This window comes from Anoplopoma fimbria, chromosome 6 (genome assembly GCF_027596085.1).
Source record: "Anoplopoma fimbria isolate UVic2021 breed Golden Eagle Sablefish chromosome 6, Afim_UVic_2022, whole genome shotgun sequence".
NCBI lineage: Eukaryota > Metazoa > Chordata > Actinopteri > Perciformes > Anoplopomatidae > Anoplopoma > Anoplopoma fimbria.
This window is the reverse complement of record NC_072454.1, coordinates 855,384-875,457: the sequence shown is the minus strand read 5'-3', so window position 1 is coordinate 875,457 and position 20,074 is coordinate 855,384. Positions and strand designations below refer to the sequence as shown.

Genomic DNA, 20,074 nt, shown 5'->3' with positions numbered 1-20,074 from the left:
CGGGACTGTACCCTCCACACCTACCAGCAACCGCCGGTCCTACCAGGTCCCAGGGGTGGGGGGTGAGGAGGGGAAGACATCCGTGGTGACCTTCGGCTACATAGAGAAAGCTAACGTTCACAGCACGGGGGCCGCCGGACCTCTGAGTGCCAAAGTCAGTTGAGCAATCCTCTGAGCAGAATGGAGGGGCAGCAGCTCCGAAAGAAGTTGAGTGACCCAGTGTGGTACAATGGGGAGTCAGGACATGGGGACCCTTACCACCATCCCCCTTACACGTCTAGAATTCAGTCACCACAAGGCTCACCTTACCTGCAGAGGGCGAGCCAAGATGCAGTTGCCAGAGATGCCACCTACAGGGCCTTGGAGGAGTTTGGATCCCCAGAACTTAGGCGCAGATTTGCTGGGCACAACCCAGAGAATTACAGCCCAACCCTTCCACGGAACTACCAGTCCCCTCGCTGCCGGTCCTGGGGGGGGTCACCTGTCCTGCCCCGCAGAACCCTCACCCTGCCATCCAAGGCCCAGCTCCTGGAGCGTGACGGGGGAGTCTGCCGTAGTTCAGTGAACGGACTACCCAGAAGTCCTGCCTCTGACCACCTGTGTGCCCACACGGGGTACACCTCCCACTCAGCGGCTCAAACCTCAACCCTTCGCTCTCGTGGCCCTCCCCAGGGCCAGCAGAGGCCATGGGTGGGGGAAGAGAGCCCCAGGTTGTCCAGCAAATTCCACCCACCGTTACCTGCGGGGAAACCCACAGACATCCAGCATGAGATCCCAACTAGCATGTTCCACATCAGCAACCACTCCAGGACTGGCTATCAAGAGAGTGGGAGCCCCCAACACAGTGTTAATAGTAGCTATTATACTAACCTCACCAACACTACTCATAATGCCACAGACACTATGCGCTACAGCTCAAGTGATAACTTATCCAGCAGGACTCACTACAAACCGTCACGCTGCAGCAGAGCCAGCGACGCAGTCAGCCCTACCAACGGCAGGAGAAGCATCTCCCCATCCTTACATTCTGAAGTGGCTTCTAAGTTAGCGGTGGAGGCTACCAAACGGTCCAACAATTTTGCTGAAATGCGGACTCCCTCTCCAACATCTTCCCAAGCGGAGTCACTGAGATCAGATAGTCCCAAAATGGGAGTGTCATTCCTGAGAGAATCCCAACCTTATGCCACTGTTCATGAGCGAAGCTCCCCTGAGCCTCTGCAGGCCGACAAGCAGAACCTCCGATGGAAAACAGACCAAGCAGTACCTCCAACCAGACCAGGACTGGTCTCGCCTCTCTTATCCCAGAGAGGCCTGTCTTCACCAGCATCCCCAGCCTTGCCGGCTAGGTTGCACCGTGCAGCCACCTCTCAATCGCCGGTCTTGGACCCACGGCACCCACGGGGCTCATCACCCTCTAAGGACGCGTCTGCCCTGCACCGCTACCAGCCGCCACAGTACACTGGAGACCACATACCGCCTGGCATGGAGCGGAAGCAGTATGATCACCTCTTTGACAGATCACTGGAGGAAAGCCCTGAACTCTCCAGGAGACTTCTCTACCAAAACACCGAGGCGTTCCCCGCCAGCTGGACATCCAGGCACTCGCATTGGTCGGAGGCTGGACCAGTACAGGATGTGGACATACTCTGTGACCACAACTACAGACAGTCAACCTCTAGAGTTTACACTCCAAGCAAAGAGGAATATCATAGGAAGGTCGGAGGAGACAAAGGAATGAAGGGGTCAGTCCAAGAGTATCAAGCGCCAGTTATAAGTGTGTCCAAGGACGAGAGGGAGGAGGTCCAGGATCACAGCGGGGCTGCTGGGACAGCCTCTCAAAGCTCCAGTGGGGTTACTGGCAGCATGGGAGACTCCCAGACGGACAGAAACGACAGTCTGTCCCCCGAAACCTCCAGCCAGTCCAGCCACGACACGGCAGACACCGGCTCAGGGATACAGGTCTGCTGGGTGGACGGGGGGGTTGTGAGGGTTTGGTTGTTGTGTGAGGAGGTGATCATGCTGATTATGTGTCTATTTTGGATCTGTGTGGAGGGTGAGGTTCTCTGTTGAAGAGTCTTGCAATCACATGGTGACTCATTGACACGTTTACCTCAATAACAGCAAATAAATAACAAAAATACAAAGTTCCTCCCCACCGGTGACTAAGTTTCTGTTCTCAGTGTGTTTCCTTATGGAGCGTTCATTCTGATCATCAGCCTCATCGTTACAACAAACTGAGTATCTTCTAAGCATTTAACAACTACATCTCCCATGAGGCTTGGGCCCTTCTGGGTCTTAGACTAATGGGACTTATTGTTTAAAGATAATAAAACAGTTTCTTCTCAGTTTCAAGGTTGTCATATGCACCATTTTTTATTTTTGGGGCAAATTAGTAATTGTAATTGTGACACTATCACTATTGTATGATTTTAAAGTGTCTTAACGGAGTTCAGATGCTGCTTTGAAATCTTCTTGAACCCTGTTAAGGAACTGGTGTAAGTTTTAATTCCCCTTAAAATGAAGTTGCAGTGTGCATAAAAACTGCTACTAATACTACTGGAAGTATTCCTTTGGTTTAGTTTGTTACCAACCTAGAGGTTGCCAAACAAACAAACAAACAAACATATGTGCACTAATAACTGCGATTTGTTGATTATTTCTGTGCAAAACACATTATTTTATTACACTGCTGTCTTTTGTCCTCATGCAGTCAGACGGCGGCTCGACGACGACTCCGTCCTCGCGGTCGCAGAAGATCGCCCGAGCCAAGTGGGAGTTCCTGTTTGGAGGTCAGGCGGAGGAGAGCCGCTGCAGTAAAGGTTATTTATATTCACTTATCTCTTTAACAATGTTTACATTATGCTTGCAAATCTTCAGTGTTCAATTAGGTAATTAGGCCAATAGATCCTCCCGATTTAGTTCCAGACACCCTGGTGAACTGACTCCATCATGGTTACAATTTAACCTGATTTAAAAATGGATGTTATTCAATACCTCTATTTATATACAAGTTAATATTTTTACAATAACATAAAGTTTATTATAATCACATACATCCTTGTACAGAAAAATGTAATTGAATTAAATCCACAGTGTTTTCTACCCGAACAGCTTAACACTGTCTCACTGGGAATACAGCAGTACTATCAGTAGTGTTCAGTAGTATAAGCAGTATTAGTAGTAGTAGTATCAGTAGTATAAGCAGTATTAGTAGTAGTAGTAGTATAAGCAGTAGTATAGTAGTAGTATAAGCAGTATTAGTAGTAGTAGTCAGTAGTATAAGCAGTATTAGCAGTAGTAGTATCAGTAGTATAAGCAGTGTTAGTAGTAGTAGTCAGTAGTATAAGCAGTAGTAGTCAGTAGTATAAGCAGTAGTATATAAGCAGCAGTAGTAGTAGTATCAGTAGTATAAGCAGTAGTATCAGTAGTATTCAGTAGTATAAGCAGTATTAGTAGTAGTAGTATCAGTAGTATAAGCAGTATTAGTAGTAGTATCAGTAGTAGTCAGTAGTATAAGCAGTAGTATTAGTAGTAGTATCAGTAGTAGTAGTAGTAGTATCAGTAGTGTTCAGTAGTATAAGCAGTATTAGTAGTAGTATCAGTAGTAGTCAGTAGTATAAGCAGTAGTATTAGTAGTAGTATCAGTAGTAGTCAGTAGTATAAGCAGTAGTATTAGTAGTAGTATAAGCAGTAGTATTAGTAGTAGTATCGGTAGTATCAGTCGTAGTCACAGTGTAGCTCTCAGCAGTAAAGGGTCAGAGGGACATTTGGTCGTTTCTCTTGTATTGTGTCTCCTCTCAGTGAAGTAAACAAGCAGCTTCACGAGCCTCCAGTCTTCTTCTAAGCCAATTAGCTGAAGCTTAATACAGCTTGAACAGGTCTCGCAGAGTGCAACTCTACTCACAAGTATTACTACACTACTACCACTTCCTGTTCTTTATTAGCATCTTCTTCAGACTTTGACGCTAGTGAAACAGAATTGTTTTTAAACAGACCAAAGAGGTTGATATGTGCTTGCTGGGGAAATGTGTGGCCTTATTGTACCATAATATATATGTCTTTAATTCATACCTTTGCTGTAAATCTAAGGTACCACTACTACATAAAACTAGCCACACAATTAAAATTAAAATGGTTCTTTTAATTTTTTTCACCAAAAGGTCATAAACTCTCAGATTAACAGATGCCAGGAGCGAGAATTCAACTGAAATCCCTTTTGAAACTGCTCGACAGCAAGAAACCCAGCAGATCATTTCAAAGATTACATTTTTAGTGTAATTGTTTTAAGAGCGACAATTCCAGTTATTCATTATAAACCAAAACATCTTCTCTAAAAAATAAGAAAATAACTTAACTTAATATATATTTATACAAACAACTGTATCATCTGCATAGAAATATATCTTCACCAGGCTGGATGTTCCTGCCAATATTGTAAGTAAAAATATCTAAAAGGTTCTACATTAGAACACGTTCCTTGTGGTACATCTTCACGACAGACATAAAACATAGGAATCAATATATTTCCTTCCTCCTGCAGAGGCTCCGCCCACGACGCCTCCGGCCAGCGGTTCGCCAAGCCCAACTCCCCCCTCCTCCCTCCATCTGAAAGAAGCCAATCAGAGGAGGGGGCTGGGCAGCGAGGTGCATCACAAGGAGAGGCAAATCAAGGTGGGACTGGTGACCCCCGACCTCAGAGGCTCCGCCCCCAGGACGGGCTTCATCCTCCAGACCATCCATTACTCCGAGACAGATTTGGACGCCGTTCCGCTGCGGTGCTACAGGGAGACCGACCTGGACGAGGTGGTCTGATTTCATCTGATCTGGTTCGTCTCATCTAGAAAGCGTCATGTTCTTGTTCGATAAATATTGATCTTTGTTATCTAGGTGATGCGGGCGGAGGCTGAGGCGGCCGAAGAGGCGGACTCGGCCTTTGGGAGTAACCGCAGCGTCCTGGGAAACTCCAGCTTCAGCCCGGCCGACGCCTCTCCGAAACCCCGGACAGGTGGTGTGAAGGAGGAGGAGGAGGAGGAGGGAGAGGAGGAGGAGGAGGAGGAGGAAGAGGAAGGAGGAAGAAGAGGAGGAGGAAGAGGAGGAAGGAGTGGTGAGCTGGGCCACTGTCCGGATGCTGGGAGATCGACAGAGACAAAGAGCCACCAACGAGGAGGACGAGGTCTTCAGTCTGCTGCTGAAGGGGTGAGAGATCCACAACCGAGACAACTTTATGCAGACGTTTCCTTACACATGACAGAGTGATAACACTCACTTCCACACATTGAGGAGCCCAGTCTGTTAACTGTGAGGCTAGATCACACTATTAAGACTGGAAAAAGTCGGATCGGTGCATTCCTGCCATGCAGCCCAGAGTTAAGCCAGTGCTCTTAAAGCTGCATTCTCTCTCCTGTCCACCAGGGGGCGACTCCTCTGGTTGTATAGAAGTCTATGAGAAAATGACTCTACTTCTCTCTTGATTTATTCCCTCAGTAAACATTGTAAACATGAGTTTATGGTCTCAATCTCTAGTTTCAAGTCTTCTTCAATACAGCATGATGTTCATTTAGTAAATGATGCTCCATTTAGAGTCAAACAGACCATAAAGCAGGGGATGCTTTAGGGCGGGGCTACACACTGATTGACAGGTCCACACCAGAGACGTATACGCCGTCTCTATGTCACTCCTCCTCAGTCCATATATGGTCACTTTTGTTCTCTAGTTGCAAAAAAACCAAACATGGCGACGGCCGTAATACAAGAAGGCAAAACGGACTTGGGAGGCTTCATACCATCAGTCCACACAGCAATGGGTGTTGTCACAATGACCAGGTCTCCTTCTTATATACAGTCTATGGTGATAACCAACACATCTAATCTTGTTATTCAGGAGAAACTTTATGCAAGAATGTTTGATGTCAATTACCTGCTACTTGTTGTTAGACCCTCTAAAGTCCACAATAAGGCCTCACTGTCATGATCTTAGTCTGTTTCTCAGCCGCGTAGTTCAGGACGTACTCCTCTGTCAGGATTCTGGAGGACATGTTGGGAAAGCACACGATGTACCCGTGGGCCTGTTGGTTTAATATTTTAGCCTTTTTTCTGTTCAGGTCGTTGACGGCGTCCGACTCGCACGGTGGACTCAAGTCTCCGATCTCCATCGGCAGCCCCCGCCGACCCTCCGAGAGCAACCTGGACTCCTTCAGCCGCCACTTTGAAAGCATCATGGAGTCCCACCGGGCCAAAGGCACCTCGTACAGCAGCCTGGACAGCGTGGACCTCCTGACCTCTGGATCCACGTCAGTGTTCACCTTTGACCTGCCGACCCTCACCCCCGAGATCCAGGTAGGAAAGCAGAGAGTGATCACGTCTACGCTTCCTGTGTGACTTCAGGAGGTAACGCTGATGTGTCTGTGTTCAGAGTCAGATCTGCGACAGCGCCAAGCAGATCATCGAGCTGAGCTTCGCCCCGCTGGCCCATCCGGACCCGTCGGGCCCCTCGGAGACGTCTCGCTCTGAAATCGCCCTCAGTGCCTCGGGGTCGGGGCTCCGAGGCGGCTCCAAAGACGAGCCCGGCCCTCCGGTGCGATCCAAGTCGGAGAAGGAGTCGTGGCGTCGCTCCGGCCTCAAAGACGGCTTCCGCAAGGCGAGCTCGGCCCCGTCGCTCCACAGCAGCCCCAAGTGAGTTTCTTATATTTAATCATCCTGAGTGGTACAATATAATAGCATTTTGCTAACCATTGTCTTTTCAGATTTCTTAGTAATTTTATTCCCCATTGTACAGAATTCTCAATACCCTTTAATACCACCTTTATTATGTGTAATGAGTTAATATTATGCTTACACAAAGAAATACACACTGACAGCAGGTTTTTGTTCGGCTGTAGGAAAACATTTTAATTTATTTCAAACATAGACATGAAATGATTTCAAGGTTAAATATCCACTTGACTCCAGTTGAAACCTTACTGTGTTTCTACTGTTGTTGTTGTCATGGAATCAGGATGATAAAGGATAGATTATCATTTTTCAGTACAACACTCATAGAAAGAGCCTTCTTTGGTTGTTCTGTCGTTCATTCTGGCTGTGAAGTGATCCTTTTCTATCTTGCTCTTATTAATTGCAGTTAAACACTCAATATGTATCTCAGTAAGCACAATAACAAAAGCTGTAGTTTGGTGAGGTGGTTAAGCAGCGTGGGATCATGGGATTTGTGTTCAGGAGGTTTTTACCACAGAGGTCTCCTCCTCTGATGAAAACACTGAATGAAGCAGCTTCACGTTAAAACATCTGTGTTTGTCCGACGCTGTTCGGAGGACGCAGGACGTCCTGGAGGAGCTGAGAGACGTCTGATTCTAACATTAGCTCAGCTTCCTTCTCTGATAACTCAAGATCCAGACATCTGAGGACTAGAGTCCTTCATCTGGTTAAAACATCAAGCTAAAAACCACAAAGATCTAAAGAGTAAAATGTTTCTTTAAACTGATAAAAAGTCAGTTTATGATCATCCTCTGTCAGACAAACACAACGCTGACGCTGCACAAAGAGATGAGGTCACTGACAGGTGAACAAATGAAACGCACCACTACCTTAATTAAAATGACAGATTCCTATGTTTGAATATTGTTGGAAACATTTATGATAATTTAAGTAAAAAAACTCAACCACTTATATAACACAGGTCGAGTCGTTTTAGACACTTTAATGAAGAAAAAGTGACATATCAAATCTTTCAAATCTGCAAACTGATGACAGCATGTGAAAGTCAAGACTTTATTTTAAATGTATAATAGATAAAAACAATAAATATATACCTGCTGCAGTAACACAGGTCAGCCACACGGTGGCACCAGAGAGTCATGACATGGTGACAGTTACTGTTTACTTGTCTATCTTTGTGAGGACCAGTGTGATTTTGGCCCTTATGCGTAGGAGGACAGTGAGGAGGGAGGGAAGGGAGAACGCTTTGTTTTGACAGTGAGGATGTTTTTTTGCCTCTAAATTTTTAAAAGGTTGTGTGATGTTTAAAAACTGAGGAAGGAGTTGAGGTGTGTGTGTGTGTGTGTGTGTGTGTGTGTGTGTGTGTGTGTGTGTGTGTGTGTGTGTGTGTGTGTGTGTGTGTGTGTGTGTGTGTGTGTGTGTGTGTGTGTGTGTGTGTGTGTGTGTGTGTGTGTGTGTGGTTTTTCTGGATTTGACTGGACCGTACACAACACATGAGTTTAATTATAGAGTGTCTGACGAGTAGCAGAGCTGAACACACACACACACACACACACACACACACACACACACTGTAGTCAAGCTGTTTCTGAGGAGAACAAGCAGAATTCCATTTACATTTTTCATGTTTTTAGCAGAATGAGTTTCATGCTATCAGCCCGTTTAATGTTTGACAGTTTAAATCTTCATTGTTGAGAAGTTTTCTGCCTCGAACGCTTTCCGTGCTGAGAAACGTTCCTCAGATCACTTTACTTGTTGTTTGGTCTTTTCTGAGGCTGTCAGCATGTTTATGACTCAAATTACACATTGTGTTTACTCACAAACCTTAGGAAGTAAGAGTTTAATTACGTGGAACGCTTTAGGCTGCATTATCAGTGTGGAGGGAAAAACAAACAACACAAATCTCATCAAACAGGATCCATCAGAAATCCAGTATTTCTACTGAAGACCTGGTTCTCTTTGTTGTGATCGTTGGATCTTTGCAGAGACTGTTCTCTGACCTGAACCTGTTCCTGCCGTCCGGCTCCTCCGTCTGATCCGTCTTTATTGTGACAAAGTCATACCTGGTACTTCCTGGCCAGCGACCAATCAAACCTGGCTCCCGGCCAGCCCCGGTAACCACGGCAACGTCTGGTTAACTTCCTGGAGCGTGAGATGTCGGGGGGCCGGATTTAAAATAGACAAAAGGGAGAAGTTGTTGTTACGGTTCAGCACCTGGTTCTGACACACTGACCGGAAGAGACCAGCATTCACATTATTAATAGTAATACTAATACATTAAAAGTATTACTATCACATTAAAAGTATTACTATCACATTAGCAATATTAACATTGTTACTAATGAATAAACATTATTACATTACAGTCATTTAGCAGACGCTTTTATCCAAAGAGACTTACAATAAGTGTATTCAACATAGGTATTCAAGAGAACTACTAGGTATTACTAACACATTAACATTATTACTAATATATTAACATTATAAACATAATTTATTATACATTTACATTCTGACATAATGTCTTATACATGAAAATGATTGGCATTCATATGTTTTGATTGTAAAAATCTTTATCTGTAAATTAAATAAAGCTGTCCGATAAATGAAGTGAAATAGAATGTAGATTTACTCAAGTACAAGTACCTCACATTTGTACTTAACTAGAGTACTTGGGTACTGTAGTTGATCTGGTCTGTGATTGGTGATCAGTTCTGGTTCCACATCCTCCTCCAGCTCCACATGATCTACTTTCACTTTGAACCGAACCGGAGCGGCGACATGTGGTGAAACAGCAAACAGCTGTCAGAGCGGTTTGAAGCTGTGATGGAGGGTTTGGTTGAGCTGAACTCTGCTGCTCTGCTATTACAGAGCTGTAAAGTCTGTATTTAACAATGAGTCAGCGTCTCATTATTCCCCCCCCACGTCTTCATGTCCGTTCACCTCAGGACTCCTTTGTAATGTCCCTCTGCTTTCAGCCTGAGAGAGAAGACGTTTGGTTTAGTGAATTATTCCGTCATTACTTCAGACATTAAAGTGTTTTCTTTCTACTTTTTTACCTCTGAGATATAAAAGTATAAAGTAGCAGAAATTCAGAATACTCAAGTAAAGTACAAGTACAGAACTTGGCTGAATGTATTTGGTTAGTTTCAGTTTGTAGACGGTACAATTTAATGTATTGGACAAGAGAACGTCTCAATACTACACACTAGTGACGGGTATATACAGCAGTATTTAACATACAAAAAGTTAAGTCTTTTTTAATTTACTTTTTAATACTTACAAACATTTTGTCCAACAGTTGATCAATGAGAACCAAATAACAAAACAATCCGATTAAATACAGGAAGTAAACCGGTCTCGATCACTGCGTTGTCTCCGTACTTCTTTGTTTAAATATAAGCTTTACTAAAAAGTGTAATTTTTTTCTACTTTTACTTTCTATGTAACGTTACTTTTGACAGTGTGAAGAGTCGTGAAAGAAGCTGAGCGTTTTCTCAGCTGCTTAACGTGGTGGAACGTCTGCTAAGTGTACACTGCGTAGCTACCGTTAGCTACTGATGTCGGTGGGCTGAGTCGTGTCCCACAGAATAATTTCACTCGGTCATCTAACTGTGGTGCTTTTGTGGAATCTCACATTAGTTCCTCTAACTTGGACAATCTAATGACCACAAAGTACACATCGCTCTGTTAGGCCTCACAAACCGAACCGCGTCTGCTAACCGCGTTGAAGACACAAGCAGAAGCTGTAGGTGTCTTTTGTAAAAGCCCTCAATTTGACTATAATCCATTCTAAATAGAAATCTTATCCGTGTTTATTGTCAGCCATTTACTTCAGTTAGTACGGGAAACTACGTACTCACTGAGAGTCACAAGTAAACTTGTTTCAAGAAATTAGAAACATTTCACTTTTTACACCTCAAATAATAGTTCAAGTTTTACTGGTTTGTAATTAAACCTGAATTTGTCTGGTGGTCTGATAATCTGATGGTATGATCACCTGGTGGTCTTCTGGCCCAATGCTCAGGTGGACAGGTTTTCTGATGATGTGGTGTTCTGGTGGTCTTATTGTATGGGGGTATCATGGTCTGGTGGTCTAATGGCCTGAATGTCTGGCGGTCTGTTGGTCTGTTGGTCTGATGGTCTGATGGTGTGATGGTGTGATGGTCTGATGGTGTGATGGTGTGATGGTCTGATGGTGTGATGGGTTCTGAGGGCAGAGCAGTTCCAGTTCCAGACCGTCATCAGCTCTCCAGGTTGAACCTCTAGAAATCAGTTAGGATGCTGAAGTTCATCCAGACTTCTCAGGAAGTAGAGCGGCTGGTGACCTTTATGTGTCTGTGTGAAGCTGACCCTTCACCCTCATCATCATCATCATCTTCAACACCAACGTGGACCAGGTCCTCGGTCCACCTTTGAACAGGACCTCATGAACATCTTCAGACGTTTGAGGAATGAAGAGAAAACAGTGAAGGTGCTGCTGAGAGGTCTCAGCGATTCAGTCTGGAGGAGTTCACTGTTTCCTTTGGCCTCTCCTCTGAATCGGCTGGGTGTGGACACACACACACACACACACACACACACACACACACACACACACACACACACACACACACACACACACACACACACACACACAGAATTGTAATTCAAACAAAAACTTTATTGTTTTAGCTGAAAACAAACCTCAGGGGAAAGTTTCTTGAAAGCAAAGCTGGGAAATCAAACTTGATCAACAGCTTCTTCTTCTTCTTCTTCTTCTTCTTCTTCTTCTTCTTTCTTCTTCTTCTTCTTCTTCTCATTCAGTGTAAAGAGACTCCTCCCAACACGCGCACACACACACACACACACACACACACACACACACACACACACACACACACACACACACACACACACACACACACACACACACACACACACACTATAGAGGGAAATTCCGGTTGGATTCATTCAGCCAGCGTTTCAGACACGGGTTGAAGAGAAAGACCTCCCACTCGGAAAACTAGAGACATTCCCTGAACACAAAATCTCCTCCTCCTCCCTGTGTGGATCTTTTCCATCTGCTGTCTGGGTGCCGGTGTCCGGTGACCTCTGACCTGCTTTCACTTGGCGGCTGGTAACTGCTGGTTCAGGATTTGAAGCGTTAGACGTTCCTTTTGTGTCTGAAAGCTTTTATTAATAAAACAACTGCCTTCGATGATAGACGTCACTAAAAATATAGCTTATTTTGTAGGGGTTTAACTACAAATTTATTTTTTGTTGTTAACAGAGTTTTCAGTTTTTATTAAATTCTAAATCATATAAAATTACTTTTGATTCAAGTGTAGGTATTTTAGTCATTTTTCATAATTTCTCTACTATTATTATTATTATTATTATTTTAAAACAAACATTACAATTTGAGATATGGTAATACATTCTTATACTTTAATTCAAAAAAAAAAAAAAAAAAAAAAAGACAAAATGAATTCTGTTTCCCTGCACATATAACAAGAAAAAATAAAAAGTAAAGTACAGGTTTGTCTTTAAAGAGAGATTTCAAAATGAGGTGAAGTTAGTTTGAAAAGATACATTTGAAAGTTGTATTTCATTTTTTGTTTCTGGACTCATTCACGTCGGTGTTTCCATGTGTCAGTGTTTTCATGTGTCATGTGTCTGTGTTTCTCATGTGTCGGTGTTTTCATGTGTCGGTGTTTTCATGTGTCGGTGTTTTCATGTGTCATGTGTCGTGTTTTCATGTGTCTGTGTTTGTTTCTCATGTGTCGGTGTTTCTCATGTGTCGGTGTTTTCATGTGTCGGTGTTTCTCACGTGTCGGTGTTTCCATGTGTCGGTGTTTCTGCTGACTTATGAAACAGAAGTCGTATTTGTCCTCGTAGTGAATCAAAGTAAATGTTTGTAACGGGAGAACTGAGGTTTATTGAGCGGCTAGAAAAAGAGTCCGATACAAACTTCCAGGAAGGTCGATGGAGTGAAAGGAAGGTAAGAGGAGACAAAGAGAGGAAGAGGGGAAGGAGAGGACAGAGGGAGGAGGAGGAGGAGGAGGAGGAGGGGGGGGGGGGGGCGTCCCGGGTCAAACGGGGGAGGAAACACATACCTCCTCCCTCCTCAGTGGAAGAAAATAACCCAGCTGATGGACCACAGTGGAGGGAGGAGAAAGAGAGAAAGTTGTGCAGTGAAGTTGTCGAGAGAAAAAGCGAGTGTTGAGATTTATAAAGTGTGGAAGAAACCGAGAGGAGGAGGAAGAGGAGGAAGAGGAGGAAGGAGCTGACTGAGCAGTGAGGAGGAAAACCTAAGCAGACAAAAGGAGGAGGACAGAGAACAGACGGATTATAGGAGGAGACGCTGCTGCCGGAGGAAAACCAGCCAGACGGAGAACAGGAAGCCACGATGATGTCATTATGACGTCATCGGATTAACGTCTGGATGACGTCGCTCTGGTTCCCTCGGTGACGCCTCCCGTTCCCCTTCCATGCTGTGGATGCCGGCTGATTGGCGGCTGCTCTCTCCCTCTGTGACATCACAGGGTGACAGCGTGAGAGTGGGCGGGGCCTGGCCGACATGGCCAGCTACCTGCTGTGCTGGGGGGGCGGGGCTCTGGAGGACAGGTACCTGTACGCCCCGCCCTACCCGGCCGTGTACAGGTGAGTCTGCTGCTCTCAGGATCCTCAGGGTAACGCTGACGCTGCTGATGCTACTGAAGCTACTGATGTGAAGGCAGACGTTAACATTCAGCAGTGGAGGTGTTTATTCACTGAAACAGGCTGGTACGTTCTTTAAAGAACAAAGATCTGTTCTGAACATTTTACACTGTAGGAAATGTCGGCGCTCTCTGGTGGACAAACTCTGTGTCGGGGACACAGTTTCCTACATTTCTCTACTGACCTGTTGTTATATAAAACCTTTTTATATATAGGTGAGACTGATTTATTGCGTCTGTATGTTTTATGTTTATTATGAATCAGAGCGGCGTTATCTGTATTTGGTCTCAGTTGTGAGTTTTTAAAATCAGTTTCTGATGCTTTTCTGTTTCTTAACGAGAGGAAACGTTGATTTGGAGTTCTGGACCTCGGCGGCCTCCCTGCAGGTTCAGGGTTTTAGTTTAAAAATCTCTTAAAGGTGCTTTTAAAAGTGATTGTGAGGAAAACTTTGCATATGATTAGTGGATATGTGTAGCTTTCTGGGCCCAAAAAAGAGTTGTTGATACTTTGATTTGAGTTGCAGTTTGACGTGTGACAGATTTTCCATTTTTGCATGAGTGTGAGGATCCTTCAGTCGTAGTACAACAACTTCATCCTTACCCCTTAGTCTGGTTCAGCTGCCCAGGAGCCTCCAGTGGGTCACAGAGGATCTTGTCAAAAGGAACTTTATTGGTATTTAAATGTGAGGATAACACGGTTCTTCCTAAACAGAGAGCTGTGTCCACTGACTATAACTGGAGATCCTGTTTTAACAGGAGAGAAGTGAGGGGAGAGGAGAGGAGAGAAGCGAGGGAGGAAAGAGATAAGTAAGGAGAGAGGTGAGAAGGGAAGGAATATTACCTTGCTGGTACCTGAACAGGTAGTGAACAGAGTACCTGAACAGGTAGAGAACAGAGTACCTGAACAGGTAGAGAACAGAGTACCTGAGGTAGAGAACAGGTAGTAGAACAGAGTACCTGAACAGGTAGAGAACAGAGTACCTGAACAGGTAGACCTGAACGGGTAGAGAACAGAGTACCTGAACAGAGAACCTGAACAGGTAGTGAACAGAGTACCTGAACAGGTAGAGAACAGAGTACCTGAACAGGTAGAGAACAGAGTACCTGAACAGGTAGAGAACAGAGTACCTGAACAGGTAGAGAACAGAGTACCTGAACAGGTAGAGAACAGAGTACCTGAACAGGTAGAGAACAGAGTACCTGAACAGGTAGAGAACAGAGTAGCTCCTGAAGTCTCTGTGGTTTGGGTTCAGTCTCAGAGTTAAACAGGCTGAGCTGGTTGATGTGATTCAGCAGTAACTCTGCTCTGCATCTCTTCAAACAGAATCCTTTATGAACCTCCTGGTGTTTTTTAGTGAATCCAGACTCTTCTGCTGAATTAAAGTCCCTGCAGGCGGAGGATCTCCTCTGGAGTTTTGGAGGAAGTTTGCTGTTTTTAAGTTTTTCTACTGAGCATCCATTATAGATCAAGCACTCATTCCTCAGTGAGGCCTGAGAGCTGAACTCTGTTTACCACTTTCTGCTTTCTGACAAAACACACAGCGGATACCAATGAGGAGCTTTAGAGTCACTGAAGAGAGATTTGTATCTAGATCCACCAGAATAAATGGTTACTGGTGGGTGGATGGTTGGACGGATAGACAGATGGAGGGACAGATGGATGAATAAAAAAACTGCTGCTCACATTTAAAACCCAACAGTCATTTGCTTGCTTTCAACTTAAGCCGCAACCTCCGGGTCTAGAGGCACCAACAGAGTCAATCTCCATAGACCTCCATGTTAAAATGTCCAACGTTACAGCAGAAATAAACATGTTTACTAGAACAAAAACGTTAACGTTATCTAATACCTGTACAGGCAGCGCGACCATGGCCATGTTCAGCATTCCGTTGTGCTAAAAGAGACTCTTAATGAGTTGGCTGCGCTTTATGTAATATTTCGTTTTTTGCATTTTGCCAAAAATAGCATCCCAATTAGTATCAGAGTTGATGGGAATTGTGGGTGCACACTGCTAACCAAGCTAGCTAGCGCTAAAGTTAGCTCGCCAGTCACTTCAAACCAAGATGGCGACTGCCCAAATGCCAAACTCGAGTCTTCAAAACCTCAGTCCACAAACGGATAGAAGACGTCACGGTCACTACCTCCACTTCTTATACACAGTCTGTCTGTCAACCATGAAAACTAAGCTTCTGTATCCTCCATCAGTTGTAAGAATATTCAAGTAATTTTACCTCATGATTACTCCATGACAACTGCTGATGAAGATCACAATAAATGATCGAAAGCTCTGGAACTGAAGACAGACTTTAAAACTTAAAGGGCAGTCTGGATCCTTTTTGGGCTGCATCTGAAATTCAATAATAATGCTATTTTTCAGAATTGTAGTTCCAATTTTTTGTGTCTATAAAATGGTGAAAAACTGTTACACAGCATTTTCTCTGGGAATGTCGCCACAGACACCAAGTTCATTATGCTGCAAATATATAAAGATTGGTGACTTAACAGACGTTTATTTAAATGAAAATCTTTGAAATCAGGAACTTTAACATAGATAGAAGACCATTGAGCCTTACTGTTGCACTGCTCAACATGTTTCTTCATCACAGTTAACACAGTTTACCTTGACTCAGTCGTGCTGCCACAAAGACTCACTAGAGCACCAAATGTGGATTAATCCGCCGCTGAAAATAGTCCCCAACAAAGTCTCTATTTACTCCTGATTGTTTGGTAAAAACTACAGTGAGCTGCTGTTTTGGGGAAATTACTGATGAGCTTTGTGTTTTAAAAGAGTTTTTCTTCAGTATTGGCTTTGAGCTGAGAGCTACAGACAGGAAGTCGGTCAGTGTGTTTGGGGTTTTGGTTGTTGTGGTCTCAGACTGGATGAATGAAAGCTGACTGACACACCCTAGAAAATAGCACTGTCTCATACTCTTTTTTTTATTGTCTTTCTCTATATTTGTTCTTATTTTCTGTCTTTCTCTTTTGATCTCTGACTCAGATTCTGTTTTCTCTCAGTGAGTCATTGTTTAAACCTCTTTCTCTCCGATAAAAGGAATCTGATTGATCGAACCAATCTCAGCTCTCAGACGGGGATGTTCAAGGTCCTTCACTTTGCTGTAGACTAGTTGTTTCTTTGGTTGAAATTAATTAGATATTTGGAGTTTGGAAAATTGGGTCCCAATATGATGAAACTGTTCAAGAAGAGGAATGGATTTCATCTCGAAATGTCTCCGACACATATTCAACAAGCCATATTTAATATATGATATTTAATATGATATCCTTTTTTATTTAGTATATTAATGTGAGAAGTGTTAATAAAAGTCTTTCTTTGTCCTGCTGTTGTTTCTCACATAGAACCTACCGTTAGCTGCCATCAGCTGCCGCTAGCTTGTGTTTGCTGTGATAGCTGCCGTTAGCTGACGTTAGCTGACGTTAGCTGACGTTAGCTGACGTTAGCTATGATAGCTGACATTAGCACTGGGAGCTTATATTAGCTGATGCTAGCTATGATAGCTGTAATTAGCTGACATTTGCTAACCTTGGCCATCATAACTTTAACCAGCCCAATTCTATGTAAATGGCCAACGGCAGAGAGAAACTGTACTTGATATACTTGCTGTTAGGGAGTTCCTGCTGAGCTCATGGAGGATTATCGTACGCTAGCTTTGCTGTGAAGCCTGGCTTGGTAGAGGACCGTAGGTCCAGAAGTGTGACTTCTTTCTCCTAAGTATGCAGATTATAGTATGCAGATATAAATCACGCTCTACTTACCTCCTCCCCTCAAACCCTTCCCTTCTGTACCAGATTCCCCACTTCATTAACATAACATTTTGATGATTTAAAACCGTACACTTAAGGGTTTGACGTTCAAAAGTACGGTTACAAAATACCTCCAGATTATCTTCATAATACTTCAGTACATTAATGCAGCATTTCGGCGGATGTTTGGACTTCACATATATATTCTAAAAACGGGAAACAATATTATTTTCTTTTGTAAATAGAGTAAAGTGTTTGATAATCTAATAATCTGTAATGTACAGTCCATCACCTGTTGAGTTATGTGTCCGTTCTGAACTCCTACTCAGCCGTTGAATCCGTGGAAGTGGATCAGAGATAGACCGACCCCCCGGTGGCTGCTGGGTAAAACGAGCTTCCTGTCGTCCCGTTGAGTGAAGAGGTTATTTCTGTTCTGGATGAATGGGTTGTGTTGGTGGAGGAAGGACTCACGGACAGAAACATCCGGACTCACATTCACACACATGAGGAAACGCACCGAGGGACTCAGCTTCTGGATCATATATATATATATATATATATATATATATATATATATATATATATATAGATATATATATATATAGATATATATATAGAGAGAGAGAGAGAGAGAGAGAGAGAGAGAGAGATCTCTCCAATGGTCCTTTTGTAACCACTTTAGATCACATCCCTGGCCATATTGTGCATCCATTAAACAATATATGCAATATCTTTTATGATATCAAAATCTAATTCGCTTTCTTTTTTTCATACGAGGTTATAATACCACAAAATCCATCCATCAATTAGGGAGCAACAGTCCTCTGTAGCTCCGTATGACGCTACACCCTGACCCCGCCCACCTTTAGGCGGTCCAATCAAATCCCAAGCACTTGATTTAAATCCTTCTTGTAACTGTATATCACTCAAATAATCTGTGTCCACGGGGAAAACGCCACAGTACTGAGAGTCCTTTTCACCGTGACTTTAAAAGTACATTTTTGCCCATATAGTCCAATCGAGAGCGTACGGCGGCGTATTGTTGGTTAAAGAGAACTAATTACAGAACCGGGCGAGGGGGTACTATTCAGATAAATAAAACAAAATATAATCAACTATAAATATGAATAAATACCTGATGATGTTTTATTATAGAGAAAACTACCAGCAGTATATAAAGTGGTTAAAATGAGCTCCACATTCTGCAACATAAAGTGATGAACACATTAATGCATCAGTAATTATAGAATATGTTATTCTGCTTCATGAGAACTTTTACTTGAAGTACTTTAAGCAAGGTTTGTATGATTCTTTTGATGCAGGACTTTCACTTGTTCCAGAGTATGTGTACACTGTGGTATTAGTACTTAAGTAAAAGACCAGAGCTCACCTTAAACAGCTGACCGAGGCCGATCCTCCGAGGAGAAGTAGGAGTAGATTAAGGGAAGTGGATTTAGAGTCCACGCTGTGGTTCGACCACTTCCCACTTTTATTCACGACTCTGCCTTCATTTCCTCCTGATGGGCGGCTTTGAAAAAGTCACTTTATTCAGAGCGAGGCTGCCATGAAGAGCTGATGGAGAACGGACCTGTGACAGCAGAGGATGATAGGTTTGTTTTTTAAAGAATGATTATTGTCTCCGGCCGGTGTGAAGTGAGAGTAAGTGAAACCGTATTGATCTGTGATCGATGAAGCAGTTATAAATAGATTGTGACTGTCTGTTGTCAGTGTTGCAACATGTTTACATAGACATGAATGGATGAAAAGCATTGAGTGGTGAAAGTGAAGCTGAGCAGTTTGTTTTACATGTCGTTTGGATGGTAATGGTCATTTGCATTGAGGACAGGTTGAGCCTGCTGTGCATTATTTGTTTACTGAACATATCTAAGAGTTATTGAAGGTTGTGGTGTCAGTCTGAACGCTGACTGAATGACCACCGGCTCATCAGGAGCTCCACTGATGGTGGACCAGATCAGAAACACGTCAACCGCTGGATTAGCTGGAACAGAATTTGTGTTTCTGTCAGTTGATCAGTAACAGGAAATGTCATGTAATCTTAAACACAGAGGTGCTTTGTGCTAAATGCTAACATGCTCACAATGCTAACATGTTGACTTGTTACCACCAGAGTTCCCATCATGCATCGGGTGAAGGGTTAGGGGTGAACACCTGAATACCTTAACCAACGGCTAGCAGCAGCTCTGAAGCTCACTGATTCTCATCTTTGTTTAGTCTGAAGAGGAAACAGGTTGTGGTGATCTTGCTTATCAACAGTGTTACATTAATAATACATTCGTATATTAATGCAGCACAGAGGTGCTTTGTGCGTAATGCTAGCATGCTCACAATGCCAACGTTTTACTTTTTACCACCAGCGTTCCCATCATGCATTGGGTGAGGGGTTAGGGGTCGATACCTGAGCCCTGTGTTTTAATACAGATCATCTTGCTAAATATGCACAATGAAAAAAAGTCTTCAGGCTAGCAGTTCCTGTTTTCACCGTAACCGTGGAGACAGCAGACGGTAACCATGGAAACAGATGACAATCAGTGGAAAACTGCTGATACTGGAGGACTTGACATTTATAAGGCGAGATCTGTAGTTAATGTGAATGTGTTCCAACATGTCTGAACAATTCAAATACTAGTCTTTACTCATTCATAAATATATATGAAATTTTAATAAAAGAATAAAATAAAACAGTATTACTTGTATACGTAGAAAGATATTGTCTTAACGGGAATGAGGGTAAAACAAAAGGTGGTATGGTTATGTCCAAAAGCAGCATAACAGAAAGTAAAATAATTTATTTATGGTGGAGATGAGGAGAGAAGTCTGGAGTCTGGTGGTTCATCAGCTTCTGTCTCTTCTGTCTCTTCTGTCTCGTTCTGTTAGTGTAG

At 43.4% G+C, this 20,074-nt stretch overlaps 2 protein-coding genes across 2 annotated transcripts in view; both read left to right on the top strand.

The window, feature by feature from the left end:
- The first annotated feature begins 1,734 nt into the window (after positions 1–1,734).
- LOC129092691 (PH and SEC7 domain-containing protein 1-like) lies at positions 1,735–4,812 on the top strand. Its single transcript, XM_054600708.1, has 3 exons — positions 1,735–1,959; positions 2,711–2,819; positions 4,541–4,812. The coding sequence occupies exons 1-3, from the start codon at positions 1,735–1,737 to the stop codon at positions 4,810–4,812; spliced, it is 606 nt and encodes a 201-aa protein (XP_054456683.1).
- Positions 4,813–5,100: 288 nt separating this feature from the next.
- psda (pleckstrin and Sec7 domain containing a) overlaps positions 5,101–20,074 on the top strand; it is a 33,732-nt gene continuing 18,758 nt past the window's right edge. Inside the window, exons 1-3 of the mRNA XM_054600009.1 lie at positions 5,101–5,196; positions 6,102–6,336; positions 6,413–6,672. Coding sequence (XP_054455984.1) covers positions 5,126–5,196; positions 6,102–6,336; positions 6,413–6,672 — 566 coding nt within the window. The 5' untranslated portion in view covers positions 5,101–5,125. The remainder of the gene's footprint in view (positions 5,197–6,101; positions 6,337–6,412; positions 6,673–20,074) is intronic.

Excerpts from the sequence above, each read along its gene's own strand:
- LOC129092691 (XM_054600708.1), top strand. The coding sequence starts at position 1,735 with ATGAAGGGGTCAGTCCAAGAGTATCAAGCGCCAGTTATAAGTGTGTCC. Across the intron at positions 1,960-2,710 it reads ACACCGGCTCAGGGATACAG|TCAGACGGCGGCTCGACGAC; the intron begins GTCTGCTGGGTG and ends GTCCTCATGCAG. Across the intron at positions 2,820-4,540 it reads GGAGAGCCGCTGCAGTAAAG|AGGCTCCGCCCACGACGCCT; the intron begins GTTATTTATATT and ends TTCCTCCTGCAG.